Genomic DNA, 17,701 nt, shown 5'->3' with positions numbered 1-17,701 from the left:
TACAGACTGGGAGAAGAACTCATTAAGAGCAGCCCTGCAGAGATGGACTTGGGGGTCCTCACGGATAAAAAGCCACACGTGAGCCAGCACTGTGTGTTTGCAGACCAGAAAGCCAGCAGTACCCTGGACTGCATCAACAGAGGGGTGGCAGAGGGTGAGGGAGATGGTTGTCCCTCTCTGCTCTGCCCTCCTGAGGCCCCATCTGGAGTACTGTGTCCAGGCCTTGGGCCCCCAGCACAAGTAGGATGTGGGGCTGTTGGAGCAAGTCCAAAGGAGGGCCACAAAGATGATCAGAGGGCTGGAGCATCTCTCCTGTGAAGATAGGTTGAGGGAGCTGGGCTTGTTTAGCTTGGAGAAGGCTTTAGGGAGATGTTATTGTGGCCTTGCAGTTCTTGAAAGGAGCTTACAAGCAGGAGGTGGACAATTTTTTACATGGTCTGATAGTGATAGGACAAGGAGGAATGGCTTTGAACTAAAAGAGGGAAAATTTAGGTTAGATGTTAGGAAGAAGTTCTTTATTCAGAGGGAGATGAGGCCCTGGCACAGCTGCCCAGAGCTGTGCCCCATCACCAGAGGTGTTCAGGATGGGGCCATGGGCAGCCTGAGCTGGTGGGGAGCAACTGGCCCATGGTAAAGATTGGAACTAGATGATCTTTAAGGTCCCTTTCAACCTAAGCCATTCTGTGATTCTATGACATGATTCTTTGCTTGTCATCAGGTATTGGTGCAAGAGAGGCGTGATTCTGTTTGCCCAACAAATGAGTTCTATATTGCAAAGCACGAATAAGCTGGCTTTGCAGATGTGCACAGGGCAGCCTCCTTTAAAGCAGAAATGTCACTGCAAGGGGGAAACCATCCTGAAGTGCTCCTTACTTTCCTTCCCATGGTCTTGAAGAGGCAGCATCCACTTTGACTTCATAGGGGAAAAAACTGTTCTCTCCCTGTTGGTCTGTGATGTGTGTTGTGGATGGAGGGGGAACTGAAGATCAGAACAAGTGCTGTTGGCCATACTCCTACTGTATCTCAGAGCAGGGCTGTGTTTTGTAGACAAAATACATTGCAGTCTCTCTCTGAAGCTTGAATGTTCCTGGGGCATGCAGGATCTGGGCAGTCAGAGCAGCAGAGGTTGCAAGGGTGAAATGTCCAATGTAGACCTCATCTAGTGAACTCTGTCAGTTCTCAGGTGCTAGGCTGCCTTTATGCTGTCCTCATTGCTGGAAACTACTCTTCCAGAGTGGATATTTTGGTGCCTGAACACAACAGTGCAATGCAGTGTTCGTTAAACTGAACTGAGTCTAAACCAGAGAGAAAGCTTTTAACTTCTCAAAGCATTTGCAAACATGCAGTATTAACTCTTGCTGTATGAAAACTATGCTCTAACTATTTTCTGCAGAGAAACCTTAATGTGAGACTGTAAAGAGTTGTGTTTGCTTTAGCCCAAGATACTCTCTAACTGGAAGTTTTCTGTGCAGGGACTCCTCATGGAGATCTGTTGATCTGTGACTGTTTTTCCTTTAATTTTTTCAAGCATATTCAGCTTTTTCCCAATACTCTGCATGAGATGTGTTCCCTCTCCTGTGTGGTGCTTGCTCTGTACTTGCTTTGTAGTTTTTCCTTTCATGAGTAGTAAGTAGAGATGGGCCAAACTGGTTCTAAAACTCACGTTGGTCACTTTGGTGTGGGCTGGGCCATCAGTGTCCATGAGGTTGGGTTGAATAGAAACTCATTCCTTACTTCAGGAACTCGTTTCAGGTGCCTTTAACATAGCCTTTAAACTGAATGGGGTTTTATATTGCCAGAAAGGGAAACTTTCTAACATTACAATAAAATAACAGTAACAGGAAGTCCCCGGGCCGTTTGCAACTAACATTAATGCTTTCTGCTGGTTTTCTTCACATCGTTCCAACCTTGTTCTCTCTCACTTCATGTTCCTTTTCTTCTTTATGGTATTCCTGGTATTTCATGCATGCAGCAGTGTTTATCTCTAAAGCTACTAATCAAAGATAACAGCTCAGATGAGAAAGTGCATCTTGAGGGTGAATGTATCGTGTAGCAGTGAGTTTGGTATCTGTATTTGCCTTCCATTTTTTCCCTGCTTTTCTGGGTGTAGTTTATCTCGTTTTCTAATGTTTCTTAACCAGAAACATAATTCTGAAAGAGTGAAGGATGAGAATCTCCCATCATCTCCTGAGTCCATGGTATGGAAAAAAAACAACAGCCAACACTTCCACATGTATATGTGAAACATTGGATGACCACTCTGCATACCTCATCCTTTTCACCATGCACTGCATGCCCAAGGGCTTTATGCCCATACAGAGAAGCCAGATGGAAGCTTAGTGGGTTTATTTGAGTTATGTTTTGTATCTCCTGTGTCCCAAATCTGATTTTGAGGAAGACTGTGTCTCTGGGGTCAAGCTGCGTGGAAGAGGAAGGGAGTTTTGTTTTCAAAACACATTCATCTCAGAGTGCTCTTGCTCTGTGTGTCAGACATCTCCATGGTTCTGCCTGTGGTTTTAGAGGTGTTTACATCAGAATGCCCTTATTCCTATCCCTATGCCTTTTTGGATTGTAGAAGGGGAAGAGTTAACAGGGAGTGAGGGGGATGCCTGCACCAAATGGGTTACCTTTGTCAGTCTTGGCCCATCTGTAGTGGTCCTGTGCCTTCCCTGGTAGTACCTTTGTTGCAATGGAAGAAAACTGTTCTGTGTTGCTTCCCCTTCAGTGCTGATAGATTGAGGCTTCATGGTGGAAAGGGAGCCACACTCCCTCCCAGGGCTAGAAGGATTTAATCTTTCTAAATGGAGAAAGAACAAAACATTGGCAGAAGCTTGAACAGCAGTTGATTCAGAGAGAGACTTGAGAGGCTGACACCGATGTAATCTTGGAGGAGGAAGGTTGTTTTTTCAGCACACAGTTTCAATTTTTTGGTACAAAAATAAAATCAGGATTTGGGTTGTTCTGGGGCTGCTAAATGCAGTTGTAGTCCCTAAGAGCTCACAGAAATCAAAGGGGAGGGAGATTGGAGGGATTAACAGACACCTTTTTGTAAAAGAGGTATTGTGCACTCATACTAGTTGATTGCCAATGTTTTGAACAATGGCAGCAAAGCTATCCTATAATAACTTTTGCTTGATGCATTAATTAATTAACCCTTAACCTTCTCTTTCCCTTTTCAACCCTTTTTCTCCTTTTCCCCTTCACCATATTCCCACGTATGTAAACAATTAAAACCAAACCAAACAAAAAAAACCAAAACAAACAAACAAACAAAAAAAAACAACCCCCAAACCAATACAAAAGCGGGAAATGCATGTGTGGCCATGCCTCACAAAATAGGTCGGATAATTGAAGGGAGTCCCGCAGACCGCTGTGGCAAGCTGAAAGTAGGCGATCGCATCTTGGCCGTCAATGGGTGCTCCATCACCAACAAGTCGCATTCAGACATCGTCAACCTCATTAAGGAAGCGGGAAACACCGTTACTCTGCGCATCATTCCAGGAGATGGTAAAGTATCTGTTCCCTGCTGTCTTTTCTGACCCTTTTGTTGCTTTGTTCCTGGGCTTTTCTCATCTGTCAGAGCTGCAGAATCGTAAAGATTCCGTCTCCCGCTTGGGGAATTGGAGCCCAGGGGTTGTGAGTGTTCCGTAGCCTATTTTTTTTCTGTAGGAGTGCTGTTTTCTCAACAGGACTAAAGTGATTCCCTATTTAAAAAGTCATTATTATATTCCCTTCTATTGTGTTTCTCCAAGTATCTCCTTAAAACGATCTCTAAATTTGATGCGTATCTTGGTACTCTCTGGTTTGATTCTTACGTTAATGGTAGAGCTTTAGAATATTTGAGAACCGCTGCACGCTCAGTAACTCAGTATGTGGGATCCCTGAAGCTTTCCACAGTCTCTAAAGAGATCACAAAAAGGGATAAACACTTCAGTAAAAGTAAAGATCTGTGTTTTGTATCATTTCCATGAAATGAATCCCTGGCTGCGATGCAAATAGGAACGGAGCAGACATAGGTATAGATACAGCAGATATTTAGCATAGCTAGAATGGCAAGAATTTTGTTTGTTCTTTGTCCTGCTCTGCAATGGATAGGCTCACAGGGAGAACTCAGAGATTCTTTCACACTGCTCTTTTTTGTCTAAGCTGAGTCTGTGGATATAGGATTTGTTGGCTCAGACACAGAAATAATGAGCATTTCTGCACAGTACATTCCTTGCATTCAGTTAAACGAAGGGAAAGTGCAATTAAGTTTGAAAGAAAGGCTGAAAAGCTGTAACTGAAGTGAAGATATCCCCCTCACAATGAAAACTGCTGGAAGGAGACCTTTTCATTCTGCAGCCTGACAGGAAACATTTTGCTGTTACTCTGTGTATGTGGACCAGCACTACTGCACTTAATGCTTCCAAGGAAGCAGAGGGAGGCTGTGACCTGAACCAGTGTCTGTAGTGCAGAATGAAGAAGTTAAATGATGCGATTTCCTGTAGTAATCTGAAACATGGATTTAGTTACCCATACAAAATGATGGTGCTGTGTTTAGTTATAGGGCAAAAGCTGGCCAGGACCAGAAGTGATCTCCTTATAAATCGTTTCTATTTAGTATGATCTGTTATGCATGAAGGCTTTATTTTCCTACTGTCTAGCAGCTACCAGGTCAAATGGTATGTGATCCTTTTCTACTTCCAGTTAAACGAGTATTCATAAATAACAGAATGGCTGTGAATCAGGCTAACGGCTGAGCTGTCCTGTGTGTGCCAGTTTGGGAAGGTAAACCGGAGAAAGAACTGTTCATTACCTTTATTTTGATATCTGATCAAAGTCAAGGAAATCGAATTTTTGAAATGAACAATTTATGACCCATTTGGATTTTTTAAGAGGAACATAGCATCCTGGTGTGAGCACTCAGCCAGCCTTGTTCATGCAAATGAGTGTACAGAATACCTTACTAAATTGCTTATGTTTGAAGAAACCTCTGCAGCTGTGACTGACATCAGGCATTCCTAGAGAAGGAGAGCTATAATTTAGAGAAGAAACCAACTCTTTTCTCTCTCAACAATGCAGGCTTTGAGCCTTTTTGTTTGCTGTGCCCTGGAAACCCAAAGTCAGATTGTCAGCTCTGTCTGCTTTTAATTTCCAGAAGCCAGTAAGGACAAACACTTGGAAACATGGTGAGAGGTTTGCTCAAAACCCATGAAATTTAAGGAATCAGTCTCAATGCTGTTTTCTTTTTGCCTTCTGACTTTGGGGTGCTTTTTGGCAAATCTAAACATTCTAGCAGTGTACTTCACTGGGGAAAGATAAAAGTAAATTGGAAGCTGTGCTTCTCAAATAAGGGTGAAACTAAAACTCATCACAAGACTCAAACTTACATTGCTAATCTCTTCTAACATTATTAAAACCACCAAAAGTTTTTGCTGCATATTAGTCTTGCACCAACTCACTGTCATGGGACCACCACAGGAGTGTATTTGCAATGATATTGCAGTGGTTTAGCATGATGCAAAGGGTTAATTAGCCAAAAAATGCCAATCTTAAATTGGTGGCTGGCTGTTCTATGGCAGAACAGGGCAAGGAAATCAGTGAAATGTGTAGGGTTCGGAACGTGCTGTTGTAATTATGATAGAGATAGGTTTTCTTGTATTTGTGTTCTGTTTCAATTTTGCATGGTGGCTGGCATATGTACTGAACCTGCATCTAAAACGCTAGCAAAAATGATGCACAAAAGCTGCCTCGTGGGATAGGGTGGGCCAAAAACAGGCACATTACAGTTGGTGTGAAGATACATCTGTACCAAAGATGTGTTGTTGCTCAACTCGGTATACTTAGTCAGCTACGAACGGGAAGGAATGTTGTTATTTTCTTTGAAGCCCATCTTCATCTCATCTCCAAATATTTGTGGAGGATTCCAGAGGTTTTGTTCTGAGTGAATACATTGCACTTAAGCGTGTTTCAGGACCTTCTGGTGTTGGAGACAGATTTGAGCAACAGGGAAACTTTACAAAATACATAGAATTATTTTGTAGAATCTAAGAGTTTAATAGGGACACGGGGACTTCTCACACAAGCCGTGCAGAGCCTCTTGCTCTCTGAGTCACTGGATGCAGGCCAGCTCTGGTGTGGAAGATGTTAGGGCTCTGTATGCTAAGGGCTTGGGCACATTAACTTGGGCACACTGCTGCAGGCAAAGAAGCTGTACTCTCATTGAACCCATCTGTTTGAACGGTTCTTTTTTTCCCTCTTTTCCTGACTTTCCCTTGACATGAACTGGCTGTGGAAAGGAAAAACCTTCAGCTTTTCTAGGTTTCTCCACAACTGAAGTAAACCCACGAAATAAAATAGGTTCCCTGGACCAGGTACACCCATGACCGCCACTTTTCCTTGAGTTAGGCAAAGAAAACTCCCATTTCTGCAAATTCTTATTATAACTGGACTCTGTTTAATAATGGGAGTTTTTCTTATAGTCAGTGAAGTGAATTACTGGATGCCAAGAGCTTATGAGGCAAACAAGGGCAGGACAGAAAATACTGTAATTTTATGCTGGAGAGCCAGCTATTTCCACCTGTTTTTTGTTGCTGTTGTCTGCTGGTAGCTCTTTTATAGGAGGCACTGGAACTGGAGAAATTCAGTAAAGAAACAAAATACATCTTTTTAGCCAGTGATTCTGCATTCAGCTTAGATTCCGCTCTTCAAAAATACTGATTGCTATTTTGTAATCAGTTGTCCCCTCTTCTAGACACAGTGTGTATAGGCGCGTGGTGGGGGTGGATGTCCTTTATGCAGAACTGTTCAGCAGAGGAGTTGTGAGTCTGGGAATGCCATGCCCAATGTGTTGGATGTTTCTACTGACAGTGGTTTCCCAGTCCCAACGCCCATCATTGTCTGAAGTCATTCAGCACTTTGAATGGTTATGTACGGACCATGGACTCTTCCTCTGAATTCAAACTCCTGTGTGACCAGGAGGGTGTTTTCAGGATTTACTGACCTGCAGGCACACCAGAACAATTCCAAGTTTGAAACTGTCAGTACTAGTTTCAGTTCAGGATTGTTACGTTTTATGGAATGTGCATTGAGTTTGATATGCATGTATTCCAGATCTTTGACTAATGGCATTTGCATGACCTTCATTTTAGAGAGAGTTTGAAAGGAGTTCTAAGTTTATGCTTTTGGTTTTTTTTGAAGCCTGTGATAAAGGTCCAAAATAGCAACAGAACCATTTTACCAGGCTGCACCATGAGGGACATGAGCTACATGGTCCCTTCTACAGCAGTTTGCTTCCTTGTTCAGTGAAGCAAGAGTGAGGAAACCCCCCCAGAAGTACCTCTTGCTTTGCATGGAGAAATACAGCTTTTGTGCAAACTGATGTTGGGCTGAGAGTCCTTCACTGCAGCGTAGATTGAGTTCTGAGGTTAATCCCCTTCTCTGTGTTCTCTTGGTGAGCCGTTTTGTAAACGGTGCCCACAGCAGTTGATGTGTCTGATGCAGGCAGTTCAGTGTCCCTGCGTGCAGCTTTGAGTGCTCAGGCAGCAGTGTGTTGTATTTCAAAGACGTATTTCAGTAATTTGGGGGTTTAGTCATATTTGATATCACCTTCTGAGGTGTTAGATAAAAGCCATATCTCAATCCCTCTGAAGATTGCAGTTTGTGGTGGAGGAAGTACTGATAAGCTTATAATACATGGAATAGTTATTACTACTATAAAATTAATCCAGCCAACCTTCCATATTTGGAGACTTTAATGATCGGAGTGCATGTCATTATATAACAGACAAAACTTTCTTCAACCCTTCCTACACAATTCAGCCTTTGTTCTGAGCGTGTCTGACAATCAGAGAGATTTTCAATCCAGATTGTCGTTTTTTTTTCTTCCAATTGAGTGGCTTTAGGATTCCCTTTAGATTGATGATAATAGTGATGCATTTGTTTACTGAAAAAGTTTTGTTGGTGGGAAAAAAAAATATTTATTATATAAATTTATTATTTATATGATATAAAAATATATGGAAATATTTTACTCTCTGCTTAACACTATCTGCAGTGGCTGGCTGTGGTAGCTTCTGGTACACTCATTCTTTTCAAGTGAAGTGACTCAGCGAGGAGCTCAGTATGATATTTTCACTAAAGCCTTGACATTGTCAAGAGCATAGGCTGCAACAACAGCAGTGATGTGACAATGTTTCTTAGCTGGTTAGGAGTGCTTAGAAGTTTTTTATCTCACAGAGAAGAAAAACAGATTAGAAAGTGGTTTTGTACATCTGATAATAGATACCAGAAAAAGCAGACCCATGAGGATGGAGCTGTGGGCATCCTGATCTAGTGGAAGGTGTCCCTGCCCATGAGGGGGGTCAGAACTAGTGGGCTTTAAAATCTTTTCCAACTCAAAGCATTCTATGACTCTATAAGAGATGCAGCACAAACAAAGGCCAGTATTTCCCTGCAATTGAGGTGCTGTACAGTTTCATACACGTAATTACTATGACATATTGTAGTCTTTAGCCTGTTAATTTTGAGATTTAGGAAATTTAAGCTGGTTCCAAGTTCTTTAAAGCCAACATACTGATGCTTTCCAGTGAAGTGACTTTGCAAAACTTTTCAATGAGCAACCAATGGTGTTCCTCCATAATGAAAAAAAAATTTGTTTTGCAGAATCCTCCAATGCTACTTTATTGACCAATGCAGAAAAAATTGCTACAATTACAACCACACATACTCCTCAGCAAATACCACAGGAGACCAGGTCAGATTGTTTTCCTTGAGGAGAGGGTGATGCCCTGCTCTCTGTTTGGTTACTCCTTGATCATCTTCACATCCCATGAGCTGTCTTTTTCCTTTCTCCCTCTTTCTCTCATGCACTGCAGCAGGAACAACACAAAACCAAAGCAGGAATCCCAGTTTGATTTCAAGCCACCCCAAGCAGCACAGGTAAGGAATGCTTTTCTAATTGCTTTGTTTACCACAGACTATTGCTTCCAGTCTGCTTAATGGCTTTGCTCAAATGTTTCCCTTGAAAATCCATACTGGGAGGCTGTTCCTTCTCAGTCTGTTTGCCGGGAAAGAGGGATTTGCTGATTAATTTCTTAATACGTGTTGCTTTCGTTTCAGCTGCCAAACGTTTCCAAAACATTCTCACTCAGACTTTTAAGAAAAAGTTAAACGTTTTTATGGCAGTAGTGATTGATGTGTTTGTTTATAGAAGTGTATGTTTTAAGGGGGCTCTCCACAAAGCAGTGCTGTGTGCAAATGATAAAATCAGGGAACAAAAAAGAGCAAAACTTAATAAGGAGCTGTTGCTGAAGTGCTCCAGGTTTTGCAGTGCCTTATTAAAGAGATTATTCCACTGTTATCTTTCCTTGCCACTGGCCATTCCAGAAGTAACCTCCTCCATCAGGGACTTCAGAACATCCCTATGCCAACAGCATTGTGCTATACAGAAAAACAATGCATGTACTTTCTGACCTGACAAAAGAATAGAAGGGTTGGTAACAAAACAGAGAAGATAACACTGTGGTGTAGACTCATCCCAGTTACCAGCTAATTAGAGCCTCGCTCTGGGAGCAGGGTTGTCTTCACAGCCCTTTACAAAGGAAATCCTCGTATGTGTGTGTGAAAGCTCAACTGATTTTAACGATGAGTAACAGAAATAATAACGTTCATTGGCTGAATAATTTCAAAATGAGTACTAGAGGCGCATTTAACTTTCTGTTCAATTGCACATATGTCGTCTTCTCTCCAGCAGGACCAAGATTTTTACACTGTTGAGCTGGAAAGAGGAGCCAAAGGGTTTGGCTTCAGCCTGCGAGGCGGCCGGGAGTATAATATGGATCTGTACGTGCTGCGGCTAGCTGAGGATGGGCCAGCCGAGAGATGTGGGAAGATGAGGGTATGCACAAGCAGATTTTAAAAGCGTGCTGCAATGAGCTGACTTGCCTGCCTCTCCCCTACAGACACATCTTCTGCTGTGCTAGCTAATGGGAAAATTAAATGTTAACTGAAAGGAGCAGTAGTTTCTACTTACTGCTGTCAGTGGCTTCTGGCACTCGAGCATATAGAGATTGTATATATAATCTCCAAAAGTGTGTACGCATTGGGAAACTTTCACCCCGTCCTGGTTGCAACCCGTATATCCAAACTCTAATACTTAAACAGACCTTGAAAGCTAACAAAGTCATGGGAAGCAGTGAAAATATAAGTCACTATTTTTGACTTTGACTTTGTGACTCTTTTAAAGGTGGAGATATGTAGAGAATAAGGATGTCCTACCTGATCCTCATCTCTACTGGGGATAGAGCAGTGAGGGACCATTCATATATATTGACTGTTGGGTTGAAAGATTATGGTATAGTTTTAATTAGGATTATCTGTTTGCTTTGCATATCATCTAGATTATTAACATTATAGCAAAGTCATAGTTACGAAATGCCTACAAAAAGGAAATTACCAAGTTTTATGTATTCCTTGCTCCTCTAATAGAGAACGTGTCATAACTTCAAAGTATGTCTGTCTCTTCCAGACATATTACATGAAGGGCATTTTCAAAATCCTTTTGCTAGAGCTAGATTTATAAGTCCAAAAATTTTGCTGATGAAAATAAATCATCACTGTGCCCTATGGAAGCCAATGCTTTGACAAATTCTTCCAAGCCCTATTGTTCTATCCTGATAAGTGCTTATACATATATAAGAGGAGATTTGCTTGTTCATAGTAGGTATTTATATCCAAGTGAGAAACGAACCTGAAAAAACTACTTGAACATCTTTGTTAAAGCAGGTTATAAAGCAGGTAAGCAGTTTGATCAAAACCTTGAAAATAGTCAAAAAGATAAGAACAGTTCTAGCATAGGCCTAGGTACTAAGTGATACAACAATGCAGGGTGTTTTTGCAGAATGGCAGTGAAATATTTTGACACCTCAGGCTTTCCCTGTCTTCTTCATGTCTCCCAGATCCCACGCGCTGTTTTCAATGGACTCACAGCCATAGCAGTAGGTGTCTCTGGAAGGAGTCAAGCATGTGTAGTCCTAACTGGTGCATATTTTGTCCTATCCCTTTGCTGTGGCCATTGTCTTCTGTGCACTGTGCTGGTAGGGGCCCTCTTCAGGGCTTTTTTCTAATCTCAGGCTCTTCTGTTTTATTGCTTTGACAGATTGGTGATGAAATTCTAGAGATCAACGGGGAAACTACCAAGAACATGAAGCATGCTCGGGCCATCGAACTGATTAAAAATGGTGGCCGCAGGGTCCGCCTGTTTCTGAAACGTGGAGATGGCTCTGTCCCAGAATATGGTGGGTCAAACTATGAAAACATTCCTTTCTTCCCTGGCATCACTCCATGAATGATTTATCTCAAGATCTGAAGCAGGAATTCTTTTTTATTTTCCTTTCTCACCAGTGTCTTACCAACCTTTGCAACATATGGTTAATTGCCTCGCTTGTACTGAATTTTCTACACATTTCATCCTTTGCTTGCTTCCATGGACTTGGGGCGCAGTGTAAGGCAAGATCATCATAGCAGTATTTTTTGGTGATCAGAGAGGAAAACAAAACAAAACCTTATTGTCTTGTCCAGCCAAACAAGGAATGTCACTGAACTGTGCCAAACTGTTTCTCAGCGGCTGAAATGTTGTTCAAATAGGTCTCTACTTCTAATCAATGCAAAAACTGGGATCCTGAGTTGTTATTCTGAAGCAGTGATTATTTATTTATTTTTTGGTTAGGATTTTCTCTTAGTTCCTATCTGTATTCATAGACATGAATGCCAAGATGGCTTACGGGATTTTTGCCTTCCCTTAATATTTATGTAAATATTTATAAAGTTATTTAAGGAAAAAAGGAAAAAAAAAAAGCTTTACTGCAAAAAATATATTGATTTGGCCTCCTGAGCCCTTTTCTCCCCCTTTAAACAGTCTGCTGGTTTCAACTTGTTAATTCATAAGGTCTGAAAAGGCGTGGAAGTTATGAAAAGGTGCTCTCGTCTCTGTGGTGGGAGAACATTCAGCCCTTGTTTCTTACTAAGAATTGCATTAGAATTCCTTTTCTTCCCCTGGAGGTTGGATTGCTGGGTGGCTTAACATAGCACACTATTTAATATTACAATTATGTCTTATTTATTTGAGATAATTGTCATATATTGTGCCCTCGATGGAGGGCTGCTCCCAACCAAAGGTCTTTGAGGTTTCTAAGGAAACTGATGATTGAAGGGATGTCCTTTACATTTTTCTCCCCTTACTTGGGTTCTTTCTGTGTCAGTAAGATATGTGTTTATCATTCGCTCCATGTTCTAGTATCCAAACCAAAATCATTCTGCACAATTTATGAACTAGATTTTCTTTTCACTTACTGTACAAGGTTTGAGAGTTTCTGCTCACTCTGTTCACTACTTAAAATGACAGATTCAGCGTATGAAACCAACCAACAATTGAAGTATTTAACGAATATGAAAGGGAAGTCATGGGTTTATACTTCTGTGATATAAATAGCACACCAGAAGGTTCAATGATGGCACTGAAATTCTGTAATGTTCTTTCTACTTTTGTCTTTTCCTATACTCCTTTGGATGTACAGTACTGTATCATATGCTAGACTGCATCAATACCCTGTAAATTAAGTGCTTCACATCTCAAAGCCTATGTCTGTTGCACTGAGGATGAAAATCCAACACCAGTTTTCTTTTGGCTAATGCTAAACCACTAAACGTTCATTCTCCACGCAAGGATTTAATATACAGGGGCTGCACTACTTACTGTAAAGAATATCCTTGTAACATTTGGGACTCCTTCCTCTCTTTGTTCTGTTTGCTGCAGTCACAAATGGTTCCTCTAATAATGTTAAGTTCCAATATTTTTCTGACTTGATTGGAACGTGCTTCTCTATGAGGCTGTATATTTTTGTAATGAGTTTTGTACTTATTTTTAATGTTGTGGTCTCTGGTGGACTTTATTTTTCGTTGTTGTTTGATTGTTAATGTTTTTTCTATGACATTCTGTGTCGCTGTTCCAGCTGTCTTTTAGAATGGATGCTCTCGTTGTCTGGGTTATCGAATCACCTCTTAGATGTCTCTTTATGTCACAATAATAACAACCGCTGTCTTTGCAGCCTTATATTTGGGTGAAGCCTAGACAATCTGACTGGAAAAATAAACTTTCTTTATTCTAAGATAAAATATGAAGATTTTTCTTTCTTTCACCTTTAATATAGGGAATCTAAATTTTCTACTTTTCTCTTTCTCTTTCTCTTACTTTTCTTGGTGCTGGGCTCTTCCTTCCTCAGCGATGATACCTCCTAATATCGCTGCATGTATGAGAAATGACAAGCTCGGGGAGTCTTGCTTCTACCTTATGGGCCATAATCAAACTACGGTTTGTAGCTAAAATCAATATTAGGTGTTTTTGTGCTGTGGCCTAATTCCCTCACATTGCTTTCCGCTTCACTATATTTTATATGTACAGCAATTCATTCCGAGCACCCTGCGTCCCCTGAATTGTAAGTACACCACTGAACACCTTTAAGCCTTGCTTGTACCATGCGTGATAGCCAGGTTGCTGCAAGCTACGTGCTTACAGCTATGGAAAAGAGGTATGGTCCTGCCTGGGAAAACTAATGAGCAAAAATGCACATACATGAGTCACAATATGGATTTACTTGGAAATCACCAAAATAATGGTCCATGTCCACACCAACCCTCCCAGGCTAAGGAATGGAGATGTCATCAGGTGGGAGACACTGTGGTGGCAGGAGCAGGCAGTATACATAGTGTTTGGCATGGGGGAGGGAATACTGAAGGGAGAAAATTAGAAAAAAAAAATCTGTGCCCATACATGTCTGCGAAGGGTTTAGTCATTGCCATTGGGACAGCCCAGCTCAAGGTCAGCGTGGGCTGAAGGAAGTGTAGCAGCACTGGTTGAGCTGCCCCGCAGAAATTGCTTACAAAAAAAAAAAAAAACGATAATAAAAGCAGCACCCACATTAAGTCAGCATGGCTACTTTAATGATTGGCACGTCTGTAATGAATCATTCATAAACATCGTTCCAAATGACGTGAGTGATTGAGGCTAAACTAGAGGGCAGGGCTGTGAGCTCAGTTCTGGGGTTTTATTCAGCTTTGCAGTTTGGGTTACAGAGGTAGCTCAGCTGGATTTTACATGAAAATAATGAGCTGGAGATTAGGTGTTAATCAAAGCCATTCTACATATTATAATACCTTTCCATTGCTTTGATACAAAAAAACCATACCTTCTGTCATCATCTGTTGAATCATTGTGGCAAAACCAAAATCTACCCTAGGACTTCTCATAACATGGCAGAATTAAGTGAGATTAAGTAATGTCTTAAAATGGAAATTGCACGATTACAGTCTAATTCTCACACCTTCAAAATGTTCTTTTGCAAGGTCAGAACATAATGATCAATTCCGTTTTCCGCACTTTTTTCTGCTGTTTGAAACAAGGCCTTCCACAACAGGAAGGCAAGGCTTTCAAAAGCCATAAAAGAAAAAGAAATTATGCCCTTAGGCCCCTCTTTATTGGAAACTATCACAAAAAAAAAATCCAACAACCCAAAGTACCTTTTTTTATCCCCACTGGAGAGAAAGTAGCATAAGTGGATGGGGGAAATGTAAAATGCCCCATGACAAGAAGAGCATAACGATGCTATCGGCCTGGACCAAAACATGGCATAGAACAGAGCAGCACCAGTACTAACCTGTAACTCTCGTTGTTTGCAGTTAAATTAACGAAAGCTTTGGTTAGCCCTCGCTGACTGCTTTAACATTTGTTTGTTTTTGTCACTAATGAAGTCTGAAGAGTGCTAAGTGGTGTCACGGCGCTGCGGAAGGCTGTGGTACCAAACGCTTTGCTGTTATTTTCTTTCAGACCCCAGCAGTGACAGGAACAGTCCCGCCACAGGTTCACAAAATGTATCGGAAATGAAACCCGCGCCATCCGACCGACGGCAGCACCCATCATTGGAGTCCAGTTATCCACCAGACCTTCACAAATCATCACAACAAGGGGACAGGCGGACTTACGTTAGAGACCTAAAAGGCAGCAGAGAGGTTAGCAGACATCCCAACGAACACCACACTTGGAACGGGACTTGTAAAGCCAACGACACCGTGCCAGGCAGGAGGACAGAGCGGTCACCGGAGAGGAGACGCGAGAGGCAGCCGGAGAGGGCGGCGGTGAACGGGCAGAAGAGGAGGTCACCCGAAAAGCAGCGCAGGGAAGGGACGAGGAGCGCTGACAACACCCTGGAGAGACGGGAGCGGCACGAGAGGAGGAGAGACCTCTCCCCAGAGAGACGCAGGGAGCGGTCACCCGGCCGGCGCCGGCGCTCGCTGGAGAGACTCACGGAGCCCAGGAGGTCGCCGGAGAGGAGAAGGGAGAACTCCCTGGACAGGCGAGCCAAGTCATCCGACCGGCGGAGAGAGCGGTCGCCCGAGCGGCGGCTCAGGGAAGAGCGGGCCGGCCACAGGCAGAGGGAAGATGCCAGCTGGAAGCAGGAGGCGAGCCGCCGGCACCCAACCGAGCAGCGCAGGCGGCCCTACAAGGAGTGCAGCACCGACCTCAGCATCTGAGGGGTCCCCGCCACCTTCCCTGCGCCGCGGGAGCTGGAACCACCCGGGCTCCGCATGGCGAGGAGGCACCCGCTGGTTCTACAAACCTTTTATGCAGATGAAATCTTATAACAAAAAAAAACATTTAAAAAAAAGTGTTGTGCCTGATGTATAATATTAAAGAAAGTATTTTTCAATGTATTCTTTTTTTTTTTTAATTACTTGCCAAATGTTGGTCCTAAAGGATTATAAAATTTTGTTTCTACATTCTTTGTAGATTTCTTAAGAGTAATTCCTTTATCGGGCTACTTTCCCCCTTCCCCAATATAGTACATGGGGGTAGCCAGTAATATAACATAGGTAAAGGATTTTATGACCAAGTTGGAATAATTTGATCCAGACTGTTCTCTAGTGACTCACTGCTACACTGTATGTAGAAAATTTTTTAAGGGTTGGGGGTGGGGAAGGAAGAAAATTGTTCATCTCAGTAGGAATGGAGCGCTCCTGCTGAAGGAATTAAAAAGAAAGAGACAAAATGTTCCTAAAATTGCAAGAACTGTTTGAAGAGACTACTGTTTCAATGAAGGATATTTATAATAATAAATAATAATAAATAATAATTAAAAAACAAACAAACAAAAAACCCACACAGCACAAGCTGATTTGTGATAAGGAATTTTTAGTTTGTTCCATGAACAGTTTATACTTTCAGGCCCCCTCTACAGGATGCACGAAGGCAGAAAGACTGGTAACCACTATGCCTGTGTCACACACTAACGTAGACTGTTGATCTCTCATTAGCCTCAGCAACACTTAACGATATTTCATTAAGGCAGCCACCGCAGCCCTCTTCATCTTCTAGATGTATATGGACAGCAACCCGAACGTGCATGGTATTGTGTGTCTGCTTTGGAGCAAGGGAAGGGAGCGGGATCCTGGGAAGGCAGTGCGGTGGGGAGCCCTCCCTCGGAGCAGGTGTATTCCTTCTGCTCGGGCAAAACCAGTGGGCTCTTCTTATTTTGCCAAATTCAGAGAAACTCTCTTCTTCTCGCTCCGTATTTAAATTTTTATTTTACCGGTTCATCCTTAATGAGACAAAAGGAGTGCACTTGCTGAAAAAAAAAAAAGAAAAAAGGTAGTATCAAAGGAAAAACACAGGCAAAAAGAGGCAATCAGTGGGACAACCTGGTTGTAGAAGCCTACCCATACTGGTTATATGCTGTAAAATTGAGTCTGAGAACAGCAGCAAAAAGGAAACCTGCAAGTTTCTAAGTTGTGTTTTTAAATTTGCAAGTTGTGTGGTAAGTCTGCTGTAGTATTGGTCTGAGATTTTAATGGATTACTGCCTAGCTGAGCCAAAATGTTTGCCGTTACTGTTGGACCACTAAAGTAACCTGCTGCTTTTTACAGTGCATTGATGTGTACATGTATACTGTTTCACATTTTCCATATGAACACAAAAACATTGCAAGTCTATCACTGTTGTTGCCATGGTACTGTAAAAACAAAACCAAGAAAGAAGATGGCCAATCATTGTGTGTACAGATTAAATTGTAATTAATAGAGCCTGTTGGAAAAAAAAACACAAAACTGTTGCCTTTTTCTTGTATAAAAGAGGATTTATGACAAAATTTAGCTGTGAGGAATGTGATTACGTGTTTATATTTCTGAAAATGGAACAAATCGATTCAGGGGAATATATTTTAATGTAAACTGAATCAGGTATGTAAAGCTGTTTTAAAATGGGAGACTATATAAGTAATTCTAAAGCTTTTGTTAGTTCAAATATCATTTCTTTCTTCATGGTGGGCCTGCTTATATATTCTTAAGCACATGTATGCAGTCTATGTTCTTCAATCATCATTTCTTGCAATGTGCTATTGACATGATGCTCTTTTCTGTGTTGATGAAAAAGCAGTATGTGGGCCAATCTTTTTTATAAAACACTATGCATATATAAATACTACATTGTTCATAGCTTTATTTGACTTATTGGGTTTATACATAACACTAGGATGAGTAGACGTGGACTTACCCAGTATGAGCTTCTTTCCTTGGAACAGACACTATGTATATGATGTAGCAACAAAGAAGGAGAAAGTCTGTGAATGCTATTTTTATTATCAAATAAACTTTTCCATACAAAGCATACATATGA

General features: G+C 41.7%; 1 protein-coding gene across 19 annotated transcripts in view; it reads left to right on the top strand.

Moving 5' to 3' along the window:
* Positions 1-17,692, top strand: part of MAGI1 (membrane associated guanylate kinase, WW and PDZ domain containing 1) — a 294,035-nt gene extending 276,343 nt beyond the window's left edge. For 9 of the 19 annotated variants that reach the window (XM_010718690.2, XM_010718682.3, XM_010718685.3 and 6 more), the window contains 6 exons: positions 3,304-3,507; positions 8,644-8,734; positions 8,856-8,919; positions 9,731-9,877; positions 11,138-11,276; positions 14,861-17,692. In XM_010718690.2, coding sequence (XP_010716992.1) covers positions 3,304-3,507; positions 8,644-8,734; positions 8,856-8,919; positions 9,731-9,877; positions 11,138-11,276; positions 14,861-15,564 — 1,349 coding nt within the window. In that variant the 3' untranslated portion in view covers positions 15,565-17,692. Of the gene's footprint in view, positions 1-3,303; positions 3,508-8,643; positions 8,735-8,855; positions 8,920-9,730; positions 9,878-11,137; positions 11,277-13,259; positions 13,349-14,860 lie in introns of all 19 variants that reach the window. The other 10 variants (XM_019620192.2, XM_019620193.2, XM_019620188.2 and 7 more) reach the window with 6 other exon arrangements.
* The last annotated feature ends 9 nt before the right edge of the window (positions 17,693-17,701 follow it).

Source organism: Meleagris gallopavo, chromosome 14 (genome assembly GCF_000146605.3).
Source record: "Meleagris gallopavo isolate NT-WF06-2002-E0010 breed Aviagen turkey brand Nicholas breeding stock chromosome 14, Turkey_5.1, whole genome shotgun sequence".
In the NCBI taxonomy this organism is placed as follows: domain Eukaryota; kingdom Metazoa; phylum Chordata; class Aves; order Galliformes; family Phasianidae; genus Meleagris; species Meleagris gallopavo.
This window is presented reverse-complemented; position numbering and strand designations above follow the sequence as displayed.